Source organism: Gadus chalcogrammus, chromosome 13, assembly GCF_026213295.1.
Source record: "Gadus chalcogrammus isolate NIFS_2021 chromosome 13, NIFS_Gcha_1.0, whole genome shotgun sequence".
In the NCBI taxonomy this organism is placed as follows: Eukaryota; Metazoa; Chordata; class Actinopteri; order Gadiformes; family Gadidae; genus Gadus; species Gadus chalcogrammus.
The window spans coordinates 2,424,240-2,449,691 of NC_079424.1; the positions used below are offsets into that span (position 1 = coordinate 2,424,240).

The following is a 25,452-nucleotide window of genomic DNA, read 5'->3' on the forward strand; positions in this document are numbered from 1 at the left end:
CACCGGGCGACAGAAGTAGGTGAAAGGTATCAAGAGGGAGTCAGAAGCGTCTGGGTTATACAAGATAGTCAACATTTTTAAAGATAATACTCAACCATGAATTTGAATAGAATTATAAACTCCAAATCTTTCGATATCGGAAAGTCGTTACTTGCGTTCAACCTTCGGTACAATGGGAAGTTTGTCCCTCATCCTCCCCAGTACCGCTGCTTCAGGACCCAGGCGAGGAGTCTGGCTTATGCTAAGGACCTGTTCCTGGGTCAGATCAACAAGGTGAGCACTGGCTAATGTCTGGTTTATATTCGTGTTTTTACTGAATAATGTGCCACAGTTATGATGGAGTTGTCTGCCCTGTTAAAACAATTTATCTGATAGGCTGCCAAACCTACAAAATACATTTTACTGTGCCATGGTTGAGTACCATGTATTCTTAAGGATGTATTGTAATCTAACATTGTGCCTGTTTCAAAGGCAGAAGTATTCCCTTATCCAGAGATTGGAAATGAAGAACTAGAGGAATTAAACCAGTTTGTGGCACCAGTGGAGAAGTTCTTCAACGAGAATGGTGAGTCAGAAAGCAAGCGATGAAGTCGGATACACAACGGCACCAGCTGTAGATCTTTCATTCCAAACGTTGTGTGATTTGACCTTGTAAAACCCTGCTTCCTCATCCAGTGGACTCGAAGAAGATCGACGAGGACGCAAAGATCCCCGCGGAGACTCTGGATGGGCTGAAGGAACTGGGGCTCTTTGGGATGCAGGTCCCGGAGGAGTACGGTAAGCTGGCACACACACACACACACACACACACACACACACACACACACACACACATACGCACACGCACACCCCTCCTGGGAATGTGTCTCAGGAGGTAGAGCGGGTCACTCTTAACCGGAAGGTTGCTAGTTCGATCCCCGGCTCCTCCTAGAGTGTCGAGGCGTCCCTGAGCAAGACGCCTCACCCACACTGCTCCTGACGCGCTGGCTGTCGCCTTGTGTGGTTGACACCGCCATCGCTGTGTGAATGTGTGTATGAATGGCTGAATGTTAAGGCAATATTGTAAAGCGCTTTGAGTGGCCATTGGTTAGGAAAGCGCTATAAGATAACTTCATGATTAATTACCAAACAATGACCATACAAGGCTGTCATTGTGACATGACATTGCGATGTACACACACCCTATTACACAATCCTCCTATTAAATGCAAGGAACCGACCCATTATGTTGTTGACTCATTTGTATGACGATATGTGTTGAACTCACTCACTTGTATATGTGTGGGATTGTGAGGTAAGCTATCAATCAACCTGATAAGGAAAAGGGCTTTCATACAGTTAACATATTTTTGATTTTCAAACTGTAGTTTTCTGCCTTTTTGCAATCGGCAGTTACTCTTAGAAAGCTCCTTCAAATAGTACATGTATATTGCTCAGTTCCACTGTAATGTGCACTGGAGTACCACGTAAACAAAGTAATAATATAAACAGAAAACCATAAAAACATAAACATATAAATGAACACATTTTAAAACCAATTAGAAAGGACTGGTATTACCTTGAATTACTGGTGTAGTCGCAGCTTTCTAAAATGGCCAGATAAACCCTTTGCCTTATCATTCCTCCCCACAGGGGGTCTTGGTCTGTCCAACACCATGTACGCCCGACTGGGGGAGATCACGGCTCTGGATGGCTCCATCGCCGTCACGCTGGCCGCTCATCAAGCCATCGGCCTCAAGGTAAGACGGAAGTCACGGCCCTTATTTTTATTTTCTTTGGAGTCGCAAAAACTTAATTTGACTTGGACTGAGTAAACGAGTGGTAAGGCTGTTTGACTCCATCCGGAAAGAGAGGTTATGGGTTCAGTAGTACCCAATGTCTGCTGTTTATCTGTGGGCATCCTAGAGCGTCATGCCCTAACCCCTGATAGGACTGTAAAACACCGTCAGTCAAGTAAAAGCATCGCCTTAATGACTTCATGGTGATAATGTGACAATTTATGTCTGCTTTATGGCCCCTACACAAAACACTTCATCTTCACATTATATTTTCTGTGTGCCTTTGAGTCTTTATGGATGGGACGGTGGATTGAAAGAGAGAGGGAGCGACACATAGGATCGTAGGTCAGAACAATACCTGCTCTTTTGCTGGCTGAGTAGCTAGCTGGGGCCTTAAAGGGGTGATATTATACCACCAGGGGTAAGTGGGGTAACACTATAAAACAATGTTTGTGTTAAGAAAAAAGGAAAAAAGATCCTTGTTTTTGTTTCTGACAATTGATATTTTTTCTTGCAAATTTGAAATCAATCAATCAATCAATCAATCAATCAATCAACCAATCAACCAATCAACCAATCGACGACTGTGTTGCTGCAGGGGATCCTGATCGCGGGGACGGACGCCCAGAAGGAGAAGTACCTCCCTAAGCTGGCGTCGGGAGAGCATGTGGCGGCCTTCTGCCTCACTGAGCCCGGAAGGTGAGGATGAACCCAGGGAAGGGAGCTGGTGCTGAACAGTGAGGCCACACGGCTAGTGTAGACCCTGTTGTCGTGAGTACGGCACAACTTGAGGGAAATATTTACGCGGAAATTCACCGAAATTGAGTTTTGAGCAAAAGTGAAACAGACCCAGACCCCAGGTTTGTCCAGTTTTTGGTCACGTGTACACTGTTAAAATCTAAACAACATTACAGTTGATTCAAAATGTCCGATAAACCTATTGAGCTCTTTCTATGGTCACAGAAATAGGAGACAGTAATCAATAGAAACATACTGTGCAATAACAGTTCAATTAAGAAAAGTTTAAAGTGAATGAATATAATATGAGCCCTTCTTCACAACTACTACTATACAGTTTTTTATTTCCTCAATCTACGTTCTCCTTGTTTGGAGACGCAGAGTGTTTTAAGTAACTCGGGTGTTTATCTTGTCGTTGCTGTCCAGCGGGAGCGACGCTGCGTCCGTAACGACCCGTGCCACTCTGTCCGAAGACGGGACACACTACCTGCTCAACGGCTCCAAGGTAGGGACAAGCACGACGGCAGGAGGAGCACTTTGGCCTACGACTTTCGCCTGAACCTCTACTCAAAACCCACCTGTGTGTGTGTGTGTGTGTGTGTGTGTGTGTGTGTGTGTGTGTGTGTGTGTGTGTGTGTGTGTGTGTGTGTGTGTGTGTGTGTGTGTGTGTGTGTGTGTGTGTGTGTGTGTGTGTGTGTGTGTGTGTGTGTGTGTTTTATCTGTGTTGTATGTACGTGTGTGTGTGTGTCTATGTTATATGTGTTGTATGTACGTGTGTGTCTTTGTGTTGTCTGTGTGTGTGTGTGTATCTGTGTTGTATGTACGTGTGTGTCTTTGTGTTGTCTGTGTGTGTGTGTGTGTGTGTGTGTGTGTGTCCTCAGATGTGGATCTCCAACGGCGGCTTCGCCGACATCATGACGGTGTTTGCCAAGACGGAGGTGGTGGACCAGGAGGGCGTGAAGAAGGACAAGATGACGGCCTTCCTGGTGGAGCGGGCCTTCGGGGGCATCACCAGCGGCCTGCCCGAGGACAAGATGGGCATCCGGGGGTCCAACAGTAAGGCCCTCCTCAGCTCCCCTCGGCTGCTGCCGACCTCCGACTGGCGTTGAGCCGCTTTGATTGGCTCTTGATTGTATTATTTATACTAAAGGTTATTATCACCGTTGGAACGCTGAAAATTAGGCTGTTCAACATTTGTTTTCATCGGTTGTGATTGAATGGGAGCATGTGCTATGAATGGACTACTTATATACTTACGTCTAAATTAAGTCCTTTTTTTTACCGGTTAAACCAATCAATTTCAGGGGAAAATAGCTATAATTGCACATAGCATGGTCCACAATGTAGTGGAAAGGTCGACCAGCCGTTCCAATTATTGGAACATGTAACCCTGATTCAGCTTTTTACCGGTCTGCCATTGGCTGGCAGAAGGTGTTCGCTTGGCTCTTGCCTCAGGGTGTCAAGTGTCAACACGAACTCCAGTTTGATCTCGTTTCCTCCCCCAGCGTGTGAAGTGGTGTATGACAACGTCCCCGTGCCCCTGGAGAACGTCATCGGTGAAGTGGGAGGAGGATTCAAGGTACTGGTTCTATCGGCGCAGCCTGTGTCACCCCCTCACCACGCCACACACCGTGGTGCGTTGAGGGTGGACAACCCCCCGACGGCCCTCACCTGTCGGGGCCCTGCTAATGCCTAGGGCCTTGTCAGCGTGCGAGATGGAAGCCCAATGCTTGGGAGCAGACACACACATGGGCGGTTTTGTCCGTTTTTGATTGTGTTTTAAGTATATGGGCGCGTTAGGTGTAGATGTTCACATTTTACAATCTGTGAACAACCTTTAAAAGAAACCTTAAAACATACCAAACACCATTTAATTCAGCTTTCTCTTAATCCATTTGATGCATTTTTGTTTATTTTGATTGCATTGTTAAGCACTTTGTATTGCAATTTAGCATGAAAGGCGCACTATAAATAAAGTTTGATTTTGATTGATTAAATCCCTTATTTCGTCCGTTAACAGGTCGCCATGAACATCCTCAACTCAGGCCGCTTCAGTATGGGCAGCAGCGGAGCCGGGATGATGAAGAAGCTGATAGGTAGGCCGACACGATGGCTGTCTGCTGCTGACATGGACGCTTTTAGACGTGTGTGTGTACGTGCGCGCGTGCGTGCGTGCGTGCGTGAGGTTCACGACCGACGCAGAGTTGCCCGATTAAAAAATGCCTTCTCAACCGTGCGTGCGCGCGCGCGACTAATACACTGTCCTCCCTTCTGCCCCGGCAGAAATGACAGCAGAGTATGCCACCACCAGGAAGCAGTTCAACAAGAAGCTGAGTGAGTTTGGGATGATCCAGGTACAGTCCAGAGTTTTACTTTGTCAGCCAAGGCACAGATTTCTGATATAAAAGTCAGAACAAAATATGAATGTAGTTATTTTGGGATGGTTTTAGGGTGTTGGTTTATTTTTGGGATTACTGTTGGGTGGATCAAGGGTTTCGTTTTAGTGTTAGTTTGTTTTTAGGGTTCGGGGGTTGTTATTAGTTTGTTTTTAGCGTTCGGGGTTGTTATTAGTGCCGTTTGAGGTTTTGTTTTATGTTCTAGAATTAGGCTTCTAATTAGGGTCAGGTTTAAGGGTTTGGGTTATTCATATTGGTTCTTATTGGTGGGGTTTGATTTAAGGGGGTAAGGTTCCTACTTGTTAGGGTTGGATTTTTGGTTTGAGGGTTTGTGTTTGCTTTTAAGTCGTGGATTTAGGTAGGGCTGCTCGATTATGGGAAAAATCATAATCACGATTATTTTGATCAATATTGAAATCACGATTATTCATACGATTATTTTTGAGCTTGAAAACATTTTTAAACATATCTCTCCCAAAAGAAACTTTGGAACTTGAAAAAAAACCAAGTTCGGAATTTCGCCCTCTAAAAAATACACAAAATGGTCAAAAATAAATTTTCCAATTTCAAATAATCTTAAAATATCTATCCAGCTGTCCTGCCCTTTCTATAAAAGATTAAATAAAAAAATATTATTTTTTTTAATCGAAAAACTCGATTATGTTAATTTTGTGATCGATGCTAAAATCGAAATCGCGATCAAAATTTGAACAATCGCCTAGCCCTAGTTTTAGGGTGAGTATAAAGCGCTCTGGTACTCCGTCTAGAATTGAATGCGTTTCAGCCCTTAACCCCGGCTCGTCCCCTCTGTGGCCGCAGGAGAAGTTTGCGCTGATGGCCACCAACGCCTTCGTGATGGAGAGCATGGCCTACCTCACGGCCGGCATGATGGACCGGCCGGGGGTCCCCGACTGTTCGCTGGAGGCGGCCATCGTCAAGGTGAGGCGGGGCTTAGCGGCCGAAGCGTCGCGTCGCGTAGCCTTTTGGACGCGTAAGCGTAGCGTTGCGTCGACTATGTAAGGGCCCTTACGCCCCGTGCCCACTACCTCCGTCAGTTGTCCGTTGCCCATTGACTTTGAATGGGGACGGTCGCGCAATGCATTGTGGATCCGTCAGTTGACTTGGAGCGTTCGCCACCGTCAAAAAGTTGAAAAATGTTCAACTTTTTCGGCAGCGACGGATCCGTCATCCAATCAGATCGCGTATGCAAATTTAAGCACTGTGACGCGACTCGGGCTCTGACGATACTGGAAAGTGGGAAAGCGGGTAATTTTGCCTCGCAACAAGCAGGAAGAAGCGGGAAGAACCCGGCGAACCGATTTGATTGGCTGACGGATGCATCTGCAAAGACTACTCCCCCATCCGTCAGCCACGCCTTCTGACGTCCGTTGACTGACGGTGCAGTGGGCACGAGGCGTTATGCTCTCATCCATCTGGATGGTACGCCGGTACGCGCAAGTTGTAAGTCGCAAATCTCCCAGCTTTCTTGCGGAATTTGCGGAGGCACGTCCCCTTTTGGTCGTAGTATATATTCCCGTTTCTCATTGGCTAGTCATTGTTATTGTTAGCTACATTAGCCTCTTTAGCAAACCAGCTCGAAAACAAACAACTTTCCATTGTATTGCACGCACAGCAAGACCGTAAAATGCATAAATTGGTGACGGGCATAAAGTAGTAATGTCATCAAGTGTGTAAAAGCATTTAAAATCTACATTCAAACTAGCATGTGAAACGAACACAAAGAAAATATCTCTTTATGGGCGCAGCCATTTTTGTTGACGAGTAGTACGTTGGGCCGCACTGAACTCGCTCTACTTTCTAAGCGACGAGATACTACGACCAAAAGGGGGCGTGCTCCGTGAAATGCCGCAAGAAAGCTGGGAGATTTGCGACTTACAACTTGCACGTACCGGCGTACCATCCAAATGGATTACAGCATTAGCCTCTGCTCTTCCCAGGGGGGAGAAACCAGACCATAATGCTGGGTGCTTGACGCTGATCTGAATGCTTGTGTGGCCGTTGACATTGCATCACGTTTATTAAGGCACGTTCAGTCCTGCGGGATGTTTTTTCTATAATAATAATAACTATAAATAATGAATGATAGAATTATGTGAGTGGTTCCATAAAACTGTTTGTGTGGTAGTCATAATAACTGTGAGTGGTTGTGTGCATGTTTAATTATGCATAAATTATATATATTATAATGATAGTAATTATAACGTGTGTGTGTGGGTGTTTAATCATCATATGTTTAGAACATAATGGCAGTAATAATAATAATTGTGTGTGTGCGTGTGCGTGCAGGTGTTCAGCTCAGAGGGCAGCTGGATCTGTGTGAGCGAGGCCCTGCAGGTCCTGGGGGGTTTGGGCTTCACCAAGAACTACGCCTATGAGCGCTACCTCCGGGACTGCCGCATTCTGCTCATCTTCGAGGTAACCCCCAAGGCCGGCTCTCACCACCCCTCCGTGTTGAGACCTCGCTGTGGGTCCGCCGTGGCTGATGCTGAGACATACGGTGGTCTTGGTCATGTGACCCGGATGTGTCGTGCAAAATACGACAGTTTTAAGTTTGGGGGGCATCAAGACAATTTCATGTTTTCCATGAAAACTCACACTTTTATCAATAGTTTTCAGCTGCTAACATAATTGCCAGGGTTTTCTAGTCATCAATTAGCCTTTTAACACGATTGGCTAAACAATGTACCATTAGATCACAGGAAATGGTCCCCTGCACACCTACAGTATATATTCTATTAAATCAGCCGTTTCCAGCTAGAATAGTCATTTACCCCATTAACAATGTCTAGACTGTATTTCTAATTTATTTAGTGTCATCTTCATGGGCTCCAAACCTTTGAACTGTAACTACCTGTAGTCTCCTTAATTAGTGTCACTACTCATCATATAAAACACAGCCTGTGTGTCACACTCTGGTGACCTTGAGACCCTTGGCAGATATCACAGAAGTGTAACCTGGCCTTCACATTCACGGCTTGAGCCAGAGCAGACACCCTACAAGGAGTCTGCATTAAACTGTCAAATGGTGATCCCGCCTTCTTACCTCTAGGGGACCAATGAAATCCTCCGGATGTACATCGCTTTGACGGGAATGCAGTACGCCGGAAAGATCCTGACTGGAAAGATCAAGTGAGTGTCTGCGCTCTGCAGAATGTTTCTGGAACCCTCCGGGGGGGGGCTTTGGGGGGGGCCGTTCTCCAGCCTGTGTTCTTCTGTGTGCCCCCAGGGAGATGAAGAGGGGGAACCTGGGCATGGCCGTGGGCATGATGGGCCAGAAGCTGCGCAGCTCCTTTGGGGGAACAAAGGACTTCGGTCTGACGGGCAAAGACGGACTGGTGCACCCCAGCCTGGCGGTGAGGCCTTCGCTTTGGGATGCACTGGACACACAATGAATGATGCATACGTCGATTGCGGCTAGCTGTAGATGTATGTTCCTTTGTGACAAATAAGACTAGCTTCAACCTTACTATTTCGTTATTTAGCTGTTTATTTTACCCCAAAAGACTACACATTAGGGACCTTGATAAATTTAATTGATTTAAACGTATGTCTCTAACACAACGTGAAGGCGGATATGTAAACGAGAGGACTACGGCTTCACCATCAGGGGGGCACATAGGGACATGCAATGAAGTTTTACTACTGCCTGCCTGTCTGTTGCTGACCACAACGTTTTTAAGACGCCGACTGTTCTGTTTTCTTCACAGGACAGCGCCCTGAAATTGGAACAAAATGTCTACCTCTTCGGGTCGGCCGTGGAGAGTGTGCTGTACCGATATGGAAAGGTGAACTCGATTTAGAATAATCTGTTGTTGCTGAGTTTTCTGTCGTTTACTATTAAAAATTTGCCCTTTATCCTTTATGAATGACTACAGATTGTTTCGGCCAGAAGAGGTCACTGTCCCATTAGCTATTCGTATAACTTAACATTTTAAGTGAGGAGGGTTTTTGAGTGCTTTTCAACATCAATTTAAGATATAACCACTGTTCACCTCCGACATGTTACAAATACCAAAATGAATCGGCACAGGACTTGAAAGCTGTACACCTTCAAAAGCCTTAGCTCCACTTGGGCATGTGTACAGTATACCAAAAGTTCCACCTCGACAGGGTGTGGCCCTCACACAGTATGCGTTTGGCTGCTGGAGAGGCCTTCCCCTCTGACGTACAGGTATCAAACCACAACGAGCTAACGCCTAGCCCTGTCTCCGTGCGCGTCCGTTCCAGTCCATCGTGGACGAGCAGCTGGTCCTGAAGCGCGTGGCCGACGTGATCATCAACCTGTTCGCCATGACGGCCGTGCTGTCCCGGGCCAGCCGCTCCATCAGCATCGGGCTGCGGAACCACGACCACGAGGTACCGACCCCCCACCCGCCGCAGACACAGGGCAACCGAGTTGTGTTGTTTTGGATTGAACCTTTATTTGTTCAGCTGTGTCTCGTTGAAGTTTTGTAAGCTTCCTGTTACGGCTACAGGAAGCTTACAGGTAGACTGCAGACATTGGGAATCGAACCCAGAACCAGAGGTTCTGGGTTCGATCCCCAATGTCCGCAGTCTACCTGTAAGCATCCTGAAGGAGTCCAACCCATCCCTGCTCCTTTACGACCTGTATTGGACCATTCACTGCATGGTAAGGAGAGTTTTCATGGACTAATACATTATTCTGGTTTAAAGAATGGTGTCGGCTAAAGCCTACAGCCCATCGTTTTTACACTGCCGTGGTGCACTGCAACACAACTGTTTGTGTACTGTTGTTTGAAAATATAAAACGGTGGTGCCTTGGTTTGTGTTCGAGTAAGGTGGTATGGTTCCTATTAAATCAGACACACAAACTTGGAGCAGAGGGAAATATGATGAAGGAGATTAAACCAAAGCCAGTGGCTTTTTATTCGGCTCCAAATTTGTTGTGGCCTGGTATTTGTAAGCAAAAAGAAAACAGGCTGTGTTGTGTATGTTCTGGCCTGAGGAGGTTCTCTTCTGGTAAATACTCCAGGGAGAGGGAAACTAAACAAAATGTGCTGGCCGTCAGGCCAAACATGTTCCTCAGTCCCACATAGTTGGGCGAGCTCCTATCTTGTTTATCGTATCTATATATTTTTACAGTTCAAACAAATGTTTGGAAACTTCAACTGAATGGTTCTTATTCACCTAGCCACCATCTTTGGTTCTAAAAGGTAGCTAGCTGGGTGTTCCCTCATTCAGGTCCATCACCACCCATGTAGCATTGAGAGCCAAGATGGTGGCTAGGTGAACGAGGCACGTTGATCACCAGGACTGCAATCATCCCATCTCGGTTTGTCTGGCTCCTATGTGACGCCTGCTCCTTCCTCTCGTCTAGGTGCTGCTCGCCAACACGTTCTGCGCCGAGGCGTTCTTCAAGAACAACTACATGATGACCCAGTTGCAGAAACGTGAGTACAAGCTAAAGCTAATCGGAAACAGACAAACATACAGACGACCGGCATGTGTTGCGGAAATGGAACAGAAATCCCCCGTCCACATGGCATCCGTCAGCGACCACCTGCTATGATCATGTTGTCTTCATTTGTATATAATGGAACACTTTACCAGTTACACGACAATGTGGAGCACAGAAATGTACCGTGCTGTCAAGTTCAAACAAACTCCCGATTCCCCCCTGACCCCCACGCCTCTGTGTTGCAGACGCCCCAGAGAACAACGACGCCAGCATCAAGAAGATCGCCGAGCAGATTCTGGAGAAGAGGGCGTACGTCTGCGCTCATCCGCTGGACAGAACCTTCTGACGTCCTCCGTGCAACGATGCCCGATAACACTCCCTCCTTAGCTTGTACATATTAATTTATATTCAAAGTTTAAAAAAAACAATCTTCTGCTTAAGTTAACGCAGTAAGGCAGAGGAATGTGTTGCATTGTTTAATGGTGGTGTTGTTTTAGGAAACCGTAAGTGCCAATTATCTTTTAAAGAGGTGGTTTGAGTATGATTCAGAAAAAGTGTTAAGGTGGGGGGGGGGGGGCTTATGAGCCTACTGGGTGTACAAGGCGACCTCTCTGTGAGTCCGGACCTCCACGACGGTGTTGAAGGGGCCGGTCGTGGTGCCCTGGTTCTTTCGGTGCGTCTCCGCGTCGGGGCTGGCGGCCGCACTGAGGCACGCCCTCTCCGCTTCCGTCAGCGGCGCGGCTCTCCTCTTGTGGAGGAGCGAGCGCGGAACACAGTACCTCCTACGGCGGGGAACAGGAGACACTCGCAGTGTTGTAGCTGACATGTCCCCTGGCATCAATAAAAAAAGGAGGTGGACTCGCAGTCTGGAGCTCACGTGAATCTGTATCTCTGGTACTGGGAGGGGCGGCGGGGGATGGCGTTGTGGGCGGCGGTGAGGTTCCTCTCGGGGAACGGCCCCGGAGCGAGGGCCTTGCACTGGGCCTCCGGGTCCTCGTCGGACCCCCCTCCGAGCACGGCCAGGGCAGGGAGGGGCTGCGGCGGAGTAGGACCCAACGTGAGGCGGGGAGTCGAAAGGCTTAATGTTAGAACAAAGTAACTTCCAGGGCAAGCATAGCGATTTGTTTACTCTTAATGAGCGAAAATATGGTTCGAAAGATAAGGGCAAACTTTACATAATGAGAATAAACGTATCAAAATTGGGGTCAAATAAAGGCTTAAAAACATGCACTTAAAATTAAAGAGTACGGTACTTGACTTTAATTTAAGAAACTGTTAAGCTTCTACAAATAAACAAGGGCTGTCCACTGTAGAGGAACATCCTTACTGTACCAACGGTGATATGTTGTTTCACCTTCTGACAAACTTACTTATTGTAAGTCGCTTTGGATAAAAGCATCTGCTAAACACTCTAAATGTAAAGAGGGGCAAAGTGTGATGGATGATCAGCGCTCCTGTCTTGAGGGCAAAAGGTTCTGGGTTCAAACCTGACGCTGACCAGTATAACATAATTCCCTATACGTTCTTTTGTTTAATTCTACTTCAGAATAACTTTTGCGGCCAACTCTCGCACTGAGCGTGAGGCCAGGGCCGGCTAAAGGCATTGGTCACACAGGTCGCCTCGTGTACGCCACCTTCTGGCGGGCGCAAAGGGTATCAAATTATAATTAAAAATAATTAAGAATAAGTTGGAATCAAAATGGCCCTGAACCTTTTTTTTGTGGGGGGAAACGGGTTCAAGTAGTCATCAACATTCAAATGTCACTTTTCAGAAAACTCGGCAGACTTGAGTGTAGTTGAGCCTCCACATTTAGCACCGGACACAAAGGCTTACCTGAAGCGCCAATCCCGGTGTCCTCAGCGAGTACTTCCGGGGCTCGTCTTTCAGTATGTCCCGAAGCTTCCCTGAGCCGGCTCCCCTGTAGAACCTGAAGTCCGGCCGCTGGCTGTGGTCGTCGGGGACTGAACCCCCCGAGGGCAACACCTCGCGGGTCCAGCCGCCTTGATGTCCCACGACCTGCAGGAGATGCTCCTGCTCAGGGCCCTCCCCTGAAGAGGAAGAGAACGCCCAGCAGGGGGCAGCAACACTCAGCTGAGGGGCTCCAGATACCAGTTTGAACCCCAATCCCGGGATTCCTAAAACCAAACCCTGTCATTAACCTCACGTAAAAAACAATATTAAAAATAAAATCCTTAAATTCTAATAATTTTTACATCCAAGATCTCCCGCGCCTCAAACTTTATGAAGGGCGACCACAAGGTTGAGAAAGCATGTTCTATAAAATGTCAATAGCACTTGTAGTGTTTAACCTGGCCACTGCTTAGTTATTGGGGTTATTTTAAAGGTGCTGCTGTAGGTACCATTTGAGAGTTGTAAAGATAGAGAGAAAGCCCAGAAGAGAGCAAGGTTTTGAAACCAAAAACCTCTAAATCCCCCTCTCCATTTCGCCCCCATTGAGAGGTTTTGATTACACACACACACACACACACACACACACACACACACACACACACACACACACACACACACACACACACACACACACACACACACACACACACACACACACACACACACACACACACACACACACACACACGTGGATGACAGGTAAGATGGATTCCCAGAACCAATCAGGGAAGAGCTGCCCTCATGAGGCGCCATACGTACTGGCCAGGCGGGCAGGGACGGGGGGAGGCGGTCCGAAGTAGGGGGGCGCGCTGGGGTAGAGCTGGAAGTCCAGCGACCGTCGGCACCACGGCCACCGGTCCCGGGTCAGCGGGGAACGAAGAGTGTTGGCGTGGAGGATGTTCTCCTCCCAGGGCTGGACGGACACACACACACGCACACACACACACCAACGTGAAGGTAAACATAAACTTGAAGGTCCACACACACACATTCACAAGTAAAAGCTATAGTGCTGCATGACCTAGTTTTAAAACAACCACTGCAGGGGGAATTCATTGACAGGCTCCACCATGCCACCAGGTGTGAGGGGAGATTGGACAGGTTTTGAAAAACTATCCACTGATTACATCATAAGTGGGACTAAACATAACAGTGGGATGTTGCGTTTATAAAGTACGAAGATATGAAACATGCAAGTTTTCACTGAACATTTATTCGAATTAAAGCTAAATAAAGTATACATAGTGTACGTATTCAGGAAAACGTGTGGGACTCCGTAAGAATTTGAAGTTGGAACTTCAAATTCCCTTCTTATGCTGGAGAGGAGACGCCCACCAACGAACCCCAAGATTCTGAATGATTCTGCATTTAGTAGTGAGGTTCTGATCATGTCTGCACATGCGCAGGGTTGTATTTACTGTTCTGTTTAGAAAATGGAGGGCAAAGCCGCTGTTTGGAAGTGTTCAGTTCAATAAAATAAATTAAAGGAAAAGATCCTCCTCCTTTTACCATACCCGTTGGTAAAATTGGGTCTTTATAAAAAACAACAACAATTCAAACGGTCTGTTTCATGAACACCGGAGACTGGAGGGAATTAACATTTCCAGAAACATGGGTGATAGTTGATCTGTGCTGGAGCCTCAGATAGGCTCAGTTCTCTGCGGCCCTGAATCCAGCCATGTTAGTCACGTGCTATCCCGTTACGCTACGATCAGCTCTGCAGAGCACCACGGGTGAAGGAGCGGCCAAGCGTCTAAATCAACCCCCAACATCGTGTCCGTTACGGTCGCCCAAACGATCTACATTCCTCCGAGTTGCGTCAGAATGAGAGGGGGCCATGACATCACCTTTCTCAGCTCCTCCACACGCGCCTGGTCTGGGTGCGGGGGGTACTCGCGGGGGGAGTAGAAGTCGAAGGCGGCTCCGTTGCCCCTAGGAACGTCGGTGAAACCGCCTGGTTCCAGCGTAGCACTCTGGTACAACTGGCTGTACGTGAACCTTCGGCCGGGCTCCTGAAGACAGATGTACAATCGAGTCCTTTAATTGGAACGGTGGTTTTAATCTGTGGACCCACCCCACACATCCCATAAAAGAGGGGATTATCTTTTGAACAAATTCTAAAAGATATGCAGGCCACTGCCTTGTACTTCTCACTCGATCATGGTGACCTTAGCCAAAAATACTTCCAGTTGGTTCACAGAAAGAACAGTTGGGGATACCCTGATTTTTATCCACTCCAAAGTGACATCATCAAGGAGCATTTAGGGATTCGGTATTATGTTATCAGGGATCCATGCTAACAAGTTGGGCCACATTTGATAAAGCTAGCGAACCCAGAACCCTCGAGCTGGCAGTCTAACCCCCCAGGCCACCTCACTATCCTGTAGCCGTGTTCTGAAGACATGCTGCCTTCGAGGGTTAAGATATGCTACGCGTTATGGATAACACTCGTTTCCAGACCTTAGCCATCTCCTCACGTAGCAGCTCCAAGCCCCTCCTGTGTGAGTTGAAGGTCTGGATGCTGTAGTTGTGCACCTGGCTAAATTCGGCAGGCTCTGGGCCGAACTCAGCCCGCCTGGGCTTCTGAATCTGGCCGCTCCTGAGTTGGACTTCCCTGATGTTTTCCTGCATAATCGTTTCACATCAATGAGGACAGGACACCCCAATAGGATTAGATTACTTAATTTGACAGACCTGACCATAGTCCGTGGATGGATGGCTTAGCCCTTAGTTACTACACTACAAGACACCAGACACATGGAATACTGTAGACCTGACAAACCTTTACATAGTCAGTGTTAGCGTAGCCCTTAGTTACTATACTACAAGACACCAGATAGGACATATTGAATAATGTAGACCTTACAAACCTTAACATAGTCAGTGTTGGCTTAGCCCTTAGTTTATATGCTACAAGACACCAGATAGTAGGCGTATGGAATACTGTAGGCCCGTTTTGACAAACCTTAACATAGTCGAGGGTGTGTTTGATCCTCTTCTTCCATTCCTTGAACTCTGTGTTATTCATGTCTAGGGGCACACACTTCCTCTCCCTGGCAGACAGGGAGGAGGAGACCTCTGTGTTCCCCACCTCCTCCTCCTCCTCCTCCACTCGGATCTCTTGCTTCGTCCTCCCAGGAACCGTGCCCAGGTCTCTGCTGACGCTGCGAATCATGTCCACCGTGGGGAGCAGGTCGCCACGCACCGCCTCCAGCAACCTGCTCGCCTGACACAGCTGGCTCAGCCTACGGAAAACGGGAGGGTTTAACTCACCGCTACTGAATGGAATTCAGTAGCGGTAAAAAGGGCAGTGTGGGCAATGTGCTGAACTGAATCACCGCTACTGAACTCCATTCAGTAGCGGTGATTCAGTTCAGCACATTACCCTTTTTTATGCCCCGTAATGGGCCTTTTAGGAATGACAATAAAAACAAACATTAAACCGACTCTTGACCGAACTGGCGAGTTCTTACTATTTACTACCGTCTAGATACGGTAGTAAATAGCAAACGCTTCCGTCCAAAGCAGTCCTTTATTTTGGATTTAGATACATATCATGAACGAGCAGGATGGGCGTCTTGCTCAAGGGTGTATACCAGTAGACCTTTCTGCTGCCAACCGACAGCCCAACCCCTGACGAGACAACCTGCAAACCCAGGTGTTGAGGCCAGTTCCCTCGCTTTTCCACCCATTCCACAGATGCTGCTACAGACTACGTTGAGCAGTACCGGGTCAGGGCCTGGAAGGTGGAGAGGGGCAGCATGTCCCTGACGTAGACCTGGGGGTTCCCCATGATGTCCTCCAGGGGCCGGTGAAGATGAACAGGACTCAGCCCCACGTCCAGCGAGCCGTAGATACGCTTGAAGAAACCCATGCCTGAGGAGTAGAGAACCCTCACCTGCTCCTCCGTGCATCCGCCGAGCCTGCAACACATCACAGAGCAGACACACAAGTGGCTGCTTGCAGTTTCGGCCTTGAGTCGCCGGCCTTGATGCTCTCTGGCCACGACGACAACACAGCTGAACAACGTTAGGGGAAAGAGGAGTAACACATAAACAAAACCTCTGGGTCTTACTTACTTTTGAGGGATGGTCTCCCAGAGGAGCTTCACTGCTTTGTGTCTCAGTCCTTCGACCACGACCAGGTGCCTCTGCTCGTCCTGCACGTGGAACCCCGTGACAAAATCCAGCTCTTTGCTCTCGCTCTCCTCCGGACTCAACGGGTATTCGGACAGAACCCTGTCGAGGGACACGGAAGAGCAAGAGCCGATGTTGAACGCCGCCGCGTTGATCTTCAGAATCTCCGACCTCAGCTTGGTCAACACGTCGACATTGTTGGAACCGAAAACGAAAACCACGCGGCCAAACGCCGGATGTTCGTCAGATCCGACGGCGGGGTCTGCGTCCCACAACAGGGGATGCGCCAGTTCCACCTTGACTTTGAGGTGAGCGTTGGAGTCAAAGTAATGCCCCTGCTCCAAGGGCTGCTTCCCACGGCCATCGGCATCGCCCGGCAGGTCCGTCATCTTCCTCTCCCACATGGGCCTCTCTCTGCCCAGCAGCTGAGGCGGAGGACCGCCCCTGATCGGAAGGGTCACCTTGAAGCTCCTCTGGCCCAACACCAGCCCCGAGAGGTCCAGGTGTGCTACGCCGTAAGACTCGTACACCTGGTTGACAGCAGGGTCTTGGGCGGTGCGCTTCCGAGCGACGAAGGCCACGCTGCTCAGCTGGCTGTCGTCCGGTCGGGTCCCGAACAGGCCGGAGGTAACGGGAGCTTGCTGCGGCTTCCTGTCGCGGTCGTGGACTTGGATCTCCAGCGGGGGGCCCGTGAGGTACTGACGCAGCCCGCCCCGACCCATGGAGCCCGCCAGGACCACCAGCACGTCGTCGAAGTGGACGTGCGCGCCGTGGCGCTGAGGCTTCGTCTTGTGCATCTTCAATTCGTGGAACTGGTACTGGCAGTACACGGGCAGGCATTTCTCCTGAGAACACAAACATAGCAGAGAGCCCTGTCATGATCATGAACAAATGGCCAATCCAGGGAAAACTAGTTTTATGCCTTATTTCGGAATTAGTAATTTCAATCAAAAGTGACCTAGAGTGAATTTGTGGAGAATCAGGTCTTTAAAGGGTCCTCAGGTCATTAAGGAGAAGGTTGGGGCATCATGATCAAAGATACCCTAACCCCTACCATGCATTATTAATTAAAACACACGGCTGACTCATATCTATTTCCACTCGGACAAAGTTCATCATACCCGGAGCACGGGGAAAGGGATGGGGGTGGAAGGCAGGGAGTTGGCCGACAGGATTGTGATGACCAGCGGGTTGAGTTCGGCCTTGAGCTGTTCTGACATCAAGGCCCGGTCCAGTGAGATGTTACACAGCGCCTCAAAGACAGCAGATGGACGGACAACAGAGAATCTCTCAGCCAATGAGGTCGCTCCTGAGAAGCAAGCATTACAAGAGTATTTATCTCTTTGACGGTTCACTGGAAACATAAACATTAATATCTGTGTCAATTATTTGATTTCCTTTTCTCTTATTATATGCATTTTATTTGTTCTTATGGAATAAAAAAAAAGGATAAATTATTAATCTATAGCTTTGGAAGAAATGTTTATGTTGGTTATTTGTTGACTATTTGAGTGCCGTTCCATCCATTTCTGGATCATGCAGTTACTGACTGAAATCGCATTTGATTCAATTTTTATGTCATTCATGTAATAGACACAGCATTGATATGAAAATAGGACTGTTCTTTGAGAAGCATTCCTTCAACTTTCATCAGTATAATTTTTGTGTGAAGGTGAAAGAAAGTTGTTACCTGCCACAAGACAAAGTGGTCGACACTCAACCCAAGCGAGGCCGTTCTTCTTGATGTTCTCAAGGTCCAAGGCTGTTTCGTATGGCTGAAGACCACTTTTGTGAGATGCAGCCAAAGTCTTGTTGTTTTGATTGGCTATGGTAATGGAAAGATATAATAACAGAAATAAATATTTTATATTTAAACAAACATCAATAAATCAAATGAAATGACTTTAGTAATGGGCTAGGTTATTTGATACATTGGTTCAAAGCGATAGTTGTATTTTGAATTGTATACTGAAGTCTGGCCTACCTAATGTTATGGTGTCCTTGCTTTGTTCCTGTAGTTTCACACTGCGTCCTAGCTTGTGGCTTTTCTCTTCGGGAGGTCTGAGAAACACACACACACACACACACACACGCACGCACACACACCAACAAGACTAGGTGATGAAGTATATGGAATACTACTATACAACAGAAAGTGTGTCTTTCATGTGTATTTGTGGGTGTTTTTTTATGTGAATCTTCTGCCCTGTATTTTCTAACCCCTTTACAGACTAAGCTACATGGGGACTCAATTTAACAGCAAAACATAACCAGCAATAACACACATATATCTGTGTTACATTATATGAATCAAACCATTATGTGGTTCACCAGTTAAAAAGGAGACAACTACCATTGAATCTGACTATTAGACAAACTTGACTAAATATGTTTGGGTTGTGCTAAGATATAATTTATCCTTTAGATGGCAGCAAACACACAGAAAATACATTTTCCCCTCAACCATCTATGTTGCTAAAAAAACACATTGTTTGGTTCATTAAATTGTCAATTATCTACAAGTTTAACAATAACAATAACAGATTTAGAATCTATTATGACTTAGATTTCAAGGGGTACAATCAATGTAATCCCAACCTTGAAATGGAATTTTAACTTTCCTACTTCAGATTGTCAAATAATTGGTTGCAGTTTAGAATGCATATTGTTCTTACACATAAAGAGAAAGAAAGCATGTACTTGAGTACTCTTTGAGCTGTTCCATGAGAGGTTTACTGCAGGTTGCACTGGGTCTATGAATCATCTAAAAGAAGTAATAATCCTACCTTTGTATTTCTGCTTTGGTATGGCTCTTCTTCTTCTTGGACATTTTTGAGGGGTCTCTCTCAGTAACCTCCCTCAGCCAGGACACTCTATCCCTGACAACAACTTACGGACAATTTAGCTTTTTATTCAGAACATCCAGATTACGTTATCATTCAAATGATCACCAGGTTACCGTTTATTATTCTGCGTTTTTCCTTATTGAGCAATTGAGGGTTAGCCCATCCATCATTCATAGACACCTATAGGTAGTCTATGGAAAATAGGATTTTAACGCAGAGCCTTTCGGCTGGAGGTCACACACCCTCACCACTACACCATCTAGGCCCAATTCAGAGCTGATAAACAGTCAGTTTTTCAAAGCCTTACACGGAGTTCAAACATTTACTTCACACTCACTGCAGCAGAACTACATCATGACGGTCACCTGCCCAGGGACAACAGTTGAAGACAAGCCGTTCGCCCAGCAGTGAACTTGTGTGCGTCAATGTGCACTGTCCCTGTAAACCCCAAACCCCACCCGCGACATAACGACAGGTGGATGTGCGCTGCACCGCGAGCACCCAGCTCACCACAGCCGTCGGCGTCGTCCTCTGAGCGAGCCAGCAGGGGCCTGAAGGCTTTGGGCCGGTCGTTCCGGGCCCGGCTCCCCACCTTGTCCCGGCCCTCCACGACGCGGAGGAGGATGGTGTGGGAGAGGAGGGCCTCCAGGAGCTCTCTGGTGACGGAGACCCTGAAGGAGTGGGACCAGCTGACCCACATCCGGTCCCCCTCACACCACGTCCTCAAGGTCTGGGGGGGGGGGGGGACATCGGAGAGAGATCCGTTTGCGGCAGAGGAGCTTACTCTTCCATCGAAATGAGAAGAATGGAAATGTGATTAGGATTCAAATGCCTAAGTATTATAAGTATTATATTAGCATTGTATGCATACATTAGTATTCGTAGTTATATTAGTAAAACATTGTATAAAAGATCCATATTAACTATATTAATCAATCTTGTCTTGGCTCCTTTGAATGGTCCTCCATTAGTTTTCCATGAATGGGACACTAACGTTAACACCGTCACCTCGACCCCGTCACCACGATCCCGTCACCTCGACCCCGTCACCACGACCCCGTCACCACCACGACCCCGTCACCTCGACCCCGTCACCACGACCCCGTCACCACGATCCCGTCACCTCCACCCAGTCACCTCGACCCCGTCACCACGATCCCGTCACCTCCACCCAGTCACCTCGACCCCGTCACCACGATCCCGTCACCACGACCCCGTCACCTCAGCACAGTCACCACGACCCCGTCACCTCGACCCCGTCACCACGACCCCGTCCCCTCGACCCCGTCACCACGACCCCGTCACCACGACGACATACCTTCGACTCGTTGTCCCTGTATATCCTAACGACGGGCCCCATCACGACGAGGTCGGCCTTGAGCGGCTCCGTGAGCCCCGGCAGCAGGCGGGCCTCCAGGTGGTAGTAGGACTGGGGTTTGGCGGGCCCCTCGGACGGGGCCTCAGCCCGGGGGCCCCTCCCTTCACGCTTCACCTCCTCCTCACCTGCAGGGCAACGGCTCGGTGAGTGACGGGAGGACCCATCCTCATCACCAGGTTAAAGACTCAAGAGGCGCTGGGTCAGAGGTCACCTCGACTCTGATTAGCCTTAACCCCCTTAACCCCCTCTTACACACTTAGGCCCAATCCCATTTCTACCCCTTACCCCTTCCCCTTACCCCTCCCCCTTCCCCCTTCAAAACAAGGGGGAGGGGGAAGGAGAAGGGGTAAGGGGTAGAAATGGGATTGGGCCTTATTGTATGTTGTACTCCCTGGCACTTAATACACGCTCTTATTGTATGTTGTACCTCCTTGCACTTAAAAGTAGTACTTAGCATTGTGTAGCATCTTATCCTAGCTATCTCTGTTGCATACAGGGAATAGGTCAACCTTGCGATTGTTAGTTCCGACAGCGATATATATTGTTGTTTCTCTTTCTTCTGAGAAATGTACGTATTTTGAGTCGCTTTGAATAAAAGAGTGTCTGCTAAACTCCCTAAATGTGAATGTAAATGTAGGTTAAAGGTGTTCTGAAGACCAGTAATGTATAGCCCAGTATAATAGACAATACAACGCTGGACTCTAACTATGATTAACTCCTGGTAGACACTTTTATCCAAGCTGCGTACAGAGATCCCTTTTTTTAGATCCAGGTCATTCAGGAGCAGGTAGGGGTTAGGATTCTCACACAAGGAGGTCTACAGGTAGACTGCAGACATTTGGATTTGAACCCACAACCTCTCGGCTAAGTAAATTCTGACAAATGTACTTATTGTATGTCGCTTTGGATCCAAGTGTCTGCTAAATGCCCTTAATGTTAATGTAAATGTAGGAATCAAACACCATAAATACACGATTCTGCCCAATATAATAATATATATAATCACCACAATTTCAACTGAACAACCACTGATCATCGATTAAAGTCTGTTACCTCTGGGGACAGCTACGGCGAATTCTACTGTCCAGGTGACTTCATAGGAGTCATCCATACCGACCGGAGGTTTCTTAGTGAAGGCCTGACCATGGGAACCAGTCTCACGGACCAGTACCTGACCATGGGAACCAGTCGCACAGACCAGTACCCGACCAGGGGGACCAGTCTCACGGACCAGTGTCTGGCCCCCGGGGGCCAGACCGGTCCGGGGGGGAAGGCTTTCTGCTGGCCCTTTGTCCACCACTCGATCAGCTATACAGGATGTGAGGTCACTCTCTGTTTGGGACTGCTTTGGATCGCTCGTGAGACAGATGTCAGACTTGGGGTCAACGACATCTGTGGTGACGATATCCATTTTGATGGCTGTGTTGAAAAAAGGGAAAAGCATAACAATTTGGGAAGTAATTACTGCAATACTTCAGTTCCAACGCATGGACTCGGAACCGTCTATATCAGATAGGCCTATTGTTTTCCTGGATCCCGAGACAACAGGAATCTTGTGTGTGCACACCAACAATGGGAAAGTGCAGTAACGCAGTTTATCCACTTGAATTGTTGTCTGGAATTTAATCCACATTACATCGCTAACGACAACATGCTTTGAATGGACATAGTTTGAGTTTGAACATAATGAAATAAACAAAACGTATTTGCTACAGTTGCCTCAGTTAGAGTCAAGTAAAAGTTGTACTTTTTTCCTTGCCAAGTTACCTTATAAATTAAGTTAAAAAAGGACAGGTAAGCCTTCTCTTGGATCAGCTTTCAGGCTCCACGTCCGCGCAATCAAACGGTACGAACCCCTCATGCACCGGAGCAGAAGGAAACGTCTGGCGTCCACACGCAGACCCATGAGAACTGCGCTCCGGCCAGGGGGTTAAGTGCATTGCGTCGCCCTGGTAACCAGACCCGTCCCTGAAGACCCACGTCCAGGAACCATGCGAGCGGTGCACTGCAATGCATCTCTGAACTTCTGAGGTAAACCTATTTGGATCATATGGAAATAGGGGCCAAAACTACATTTTTGCAAAAGCGCCTAATCAAACGAACAGTCCTGAATAATCTAGATTTATTTGCGTTTTTCTAAATAATGCAAAATGAAAAGTTGTACTTATGCGTTGTTTGGGAATATCTTCGAATGCAATTTATAGAAAGAAAAAGTGGGCTCACCATGTTTACGTTTGACCAACATGTACAGAGGAACGGGGGGCGCTCCTATTGCGTTTTGGGGGTAGTACCAAAAAACTCAACTCGGCTCCGACCCCAAAACGGCTCAATCCTTCTCTGCTGGGTTTCTGCAGAGCTGCTGTGCGTCTCCGTGTCATCATTATTACCCTGCACACCAGAATGGAAACGCTCAAAAAACACAGAGGCGTTTTCGAAGTTAGACGGGCTACTTCTGGGTTTTCCTCACTCCAATAGAATGTTTCTCGTTGGAAATTATGGAGAAGATTGACGTGAACGATCCCTACGGTCGACCCGCACGGAGGACGCAATGGATAGTCAGCACTCTGGCGTTCCACTATGGGCTGGACCGCGGGGTGGAGAACGAGATCATAGTGCTGGCCACGGGTCTGGATCAGTACCTACAGGAGATCTTCCATCATATGGACTACCAGGGGAGCGGCAAAGTCCACGCGGAGGACTTCCACGTCTTGTGTGAGGTGCTGGGATTAAACAAAGACTCGGATTCAGAGTCAGAGTGCGGGGAGGAGGAGGTCTCCGAGAACCTACCCGGTGAGTTAACCTTCCGTCAGTTCCACGCTCTGCTCTGCGGCTACTTCAGCACGAAGGCCGGCTGCCAGTACGAGAACGGCCGGCTGCTGGTGGGGAAAGACAGCGAGCACATCGAGACCCAGATCCGCCTGAGGAGCCCCCTACGGCGGAGGGAGAGGCTGCTGTCGGTTAGCGGTGGCAGCAGCAGCGGCACCGCGTCCCCCAGCCCGGAGGAGGGGGGCCAGCGCCGAGGGAGGCATGCCTCCTCCTGCAGGCTGGGCTCTTGCACCCGGGAGTGCTACGAGGAGATAGTGGCGCTGGAGGAGGCGGAGGACCGCATCGCCAAGATAGAGGAAGAGAACGCCAGTCTGAGGGAGCTGGTCGAGGATATGCGAGCCGCTCTGCAGAGCAGCGACGCCCGGTGCTTGGCACTACAGGTGAGTCCGCGGTTCCCGCGACACGGGTCAGGGGTCAGGGGTCATGTCAGTGTCGCCGGGTAGGTAGGCGGGCCCATACCTGTCGGAGGTGACGTCATTGTTTCGCAGGCTGCGTGGGGCGGTTCAACGCACGCCTGTTGAAAAAGTAAAACTTGTCAGATTTTTTTAATAACGCGTCATATCCTGTGAGTGATCGTAACTCCCCATCCCCCCCACTCCTCCGTTCCTGTCAACCCCAGGTTGGTCTGTGGAAAAGCCACGGCAGACATAAACCAGAGGAGGGCTGCTTCATCGCCCTCCAGCACCAACACCAGCAGCAGCACCGCCACCACCAGGCCGCCCAGAGGAGCCTCTGCGACGCGGCCGACACTAAGAACCCCCCCAGCACCACCAGCCCGGACCAGGCGGACCTCAGCAGCCTCCAGAGCCTGATCCGGGAGGTGGAGGAGCTCCGCAGCTCCACCGACCTCCGCATGGAGGAGGTGGTGCTCTGCAACCAGCGGCTGGAGCGGGAGGTGAGCTCCTCCAGGGAGGCGTTGGCCGCCCTGGAGGAGAGCAACCGCACCCTGAAGAGGGAGCAGGCCGGCACGAGGCGGCGGATGGAGGAGGCCCGGCAGGCGGTGCTCACCGGCATGGGGAAGGTGAAGCAGCTGGAGGAGAAGGCGGGGAACGTGCCGGTGCTGGAGAGACGCGTGCTGCGGCTGGAGGCGGAGCTCTGCTACTACAGGTGAGACACACACACCTGGGTGGGTTGGACCACATGGGACCGCCCCTTCTGATTGGATAGATCGATTATTTGGGGGGATGGATCACATGGTACCGCCCGTTCTGATTGGATACACATACCTGTATGGAACACTTGGTACGGCCTATGCAGGTTAGATACACCCTTGTTTGGAACACATGGTATGGTCCATTCAGGTGAGACCAACACCTGTATGGACCACCCCATGGTATGGTCCATACAGGTGAGAACACACCTGTACAGGGTACATGCAGTGCTCCATGTAGACCAACACCTGAATAGATCACATGTTACGGTCCACAAAGGTGAACCCACACCTGCAGACTTCACACTGTAGGGCTTGTATCCTAGTGGGAGGAGAACATGCTACGTTTAACGACGACAATAACCGCAGCGTTATGCAAGGGGAGACAGGTTTGCCTTACACCTCCAGTGTAAGGCAAACCCTAACCCTAACTCCACTGCCAAGGCCTTGAGAAGGCTCCACTTCCAACACGAAAGGCCGCGGTCATCTGGCATTGCGGCGAGGGTGTGTGTGGGATGAAAGGAGAATAGAAACGGAAAGAGAAGGTGGAAGGTCAAGACTATTGGAACACCAAGCTGTAAACCTTAAAGTACATGTGCGTTTCAAGTCCAGGGTACGATTGTAGTCCTACACTACTTCTAAGGGTGGGAATCACAGGGTAACTCACAATACGATGCGCGATACATGGCCCATAATACAGATAATATCATGATACAGTGTTAATGCAGTAATCAATATATTGATATGTCAAACAATCATCTGACGATACATCACGATATATGTCTTACGATGAATACAAAATGACCGTGGATAGATTTCTGTCTTTATTCATGGTCCAAAATGAGTTTTTCA

General features: G+C 48.5%; 3 protein-coding genes across 4 annotated transcripts in view; 2 read left to right on the forward strand and 1 right to left on the reverse strand.

The window, feature by feature from the left end:
* Positions 1 to 11,258, forward strand: acad9 (acyl-CoA dehydrogenase family, member 9). Its single transcript, XM_056606083.1, has 18 exons — positions 1 to 273; positions 472 to 565; positions 676 to 777; positions 1,633 to 1,739; positions 2,377 to 2,477; positions 2,943 to 3,021; positions 3,398 to 3,572; positions 4,022 to 4,095; positions 4,537 to 4,612; positions 4,800 to 4,870; positions 5,732 to 5,851; positions 7,220 to 7,348; positions 7,983 to 8,062; positions 8,160 to 8,286; positions 8,641 to 8,718; positions 9,161 to 9,289; positions 10,272 to 10,344; positions 10,598 to 11,258. The coding sequence occupies exons 1-18, from the start codon at positions 97 to 99 to the stop codon at positions 10,696 to 10,698; spliced, it is 1,893 nt and encodes a 630-aa protein (XP_056462058.1). The 5' UTR covers positions 1 to 96; the 3' UTR covers positions 10,699 to 11,258.
* On the reverse strand, positions 10,939 to 24,034 carry cfap92 (cilia and flagella associated protein 92 (putative)). Its single transcript, XM_056606396.1, has 18 exons — positions 22,848 to 24,034; positions 22,392 to 22,661; positions 21,678 to 22,043; positions 20,565 to 20,749; positions 19,757 to 19,976; positions 19,187 to 19,289; positions 18,385 to 18,461; positions 18,091 to 18,225; positions 17,522 to 17,709; positions 16,344 to 17,245; positions 15,993 to 16,187; positions 15,230 to 15,509; positions 14,725 to 14,889; positions 14,112 to 14,276; positions 13,024 to 13,177; positions 12,187 to 12,401; positions 11,230 to 11,387; positions 10,939 to 11,134 (listed from the first exon to the last, which is right to left on the reverse strand). The coding sequence occupies exons 3-18, from the start codon at positions 22,033 to 22,035 to the stop codon at positions 10,939 to 10,941; spliced, it is 3,696 nt and encodes a 1,231-aa protein (XP_056462371.1). The 5' UTR covers positions 22,036 to 22,043; positions 22,392 to 22,661; positions 22,848 to 24,034.
* efcc1 (EF-hand and coiled-coil domain containing 1) overlaps positions 22,770 to 25,452 on the forward strand; it is a 17,061-nt gene continuing 14,378 nt past the window's right edge. For both annotated transcript variants that reach the window (XM_056606080.1, XM_056606082.1), the window contains exons 1-2: positions 22,770 to 23,830; positions 24,070 to 24,557. In XM_056606080.1, the coding sequence (XP_056462055.1) occupies positions 23,120 to 23,830; positions 24,070 to 24,557 (1,199 nt within the window). In that variant the 5' untranslated portion in view covers positions 22,770 to 23,119. The remainder of the gene's footprint in view (positions 23,831 to 24,069; positions 24,558 to 25,452) is intronic.

What these genes read in the sequence shown, in the direction of transcription:
- acad9 (XM_056606083.1), top strand. Translation starts at nt 97, where the DNA reads ATGAATTTGAATAGAATTATAAACTCCAAATCTTTCGATATCGGAAAG. An exon ending in ATCAAGCCATCGGCCTCAAG is followed by an intron (nt 1,740 to 2,376) that starts GTAAGACGGAAG and finishes GTGTTGCTGCAG; the next exon opens with GGGATCCTGATCGCGGGGAC. An exon ending in GGGCATCCGGGGGTCCAACA is followed by an intron (nt 3,573 to 4,021) that starts GTAAGGCCCTCC and finishes TTCCTCCCCCAG; the next exon opens with CGTGTGAAGTGGTGTATGAC.
- cfap92 (XM_056606396.1), bottom strand. Translation starts at nt 22,035, where the DNA reads ATGGATATCGTCACCACAGATGTCGTTGACCCCAAGTCTGACATCTGT. An exon ending in CGCCGTAGCTGTCCCCAGAG is followed by an intron (nt 20,750 to 21,677) that starts GTAACAGACTTT and finishes GTTGCCCTGCAG; the next exon opens with GTGAGGAGGAGGTGAAGCGT. An exon ending in ACCTTCCAGGCCCTGACCCG is followed by an intron (nt 15,510 to 15,992) that starts GTACTGCTCAAC and finishes CGTTTTCCGTAG; the next exon opens with GCTGAGCCAGCTGTGTCAGG.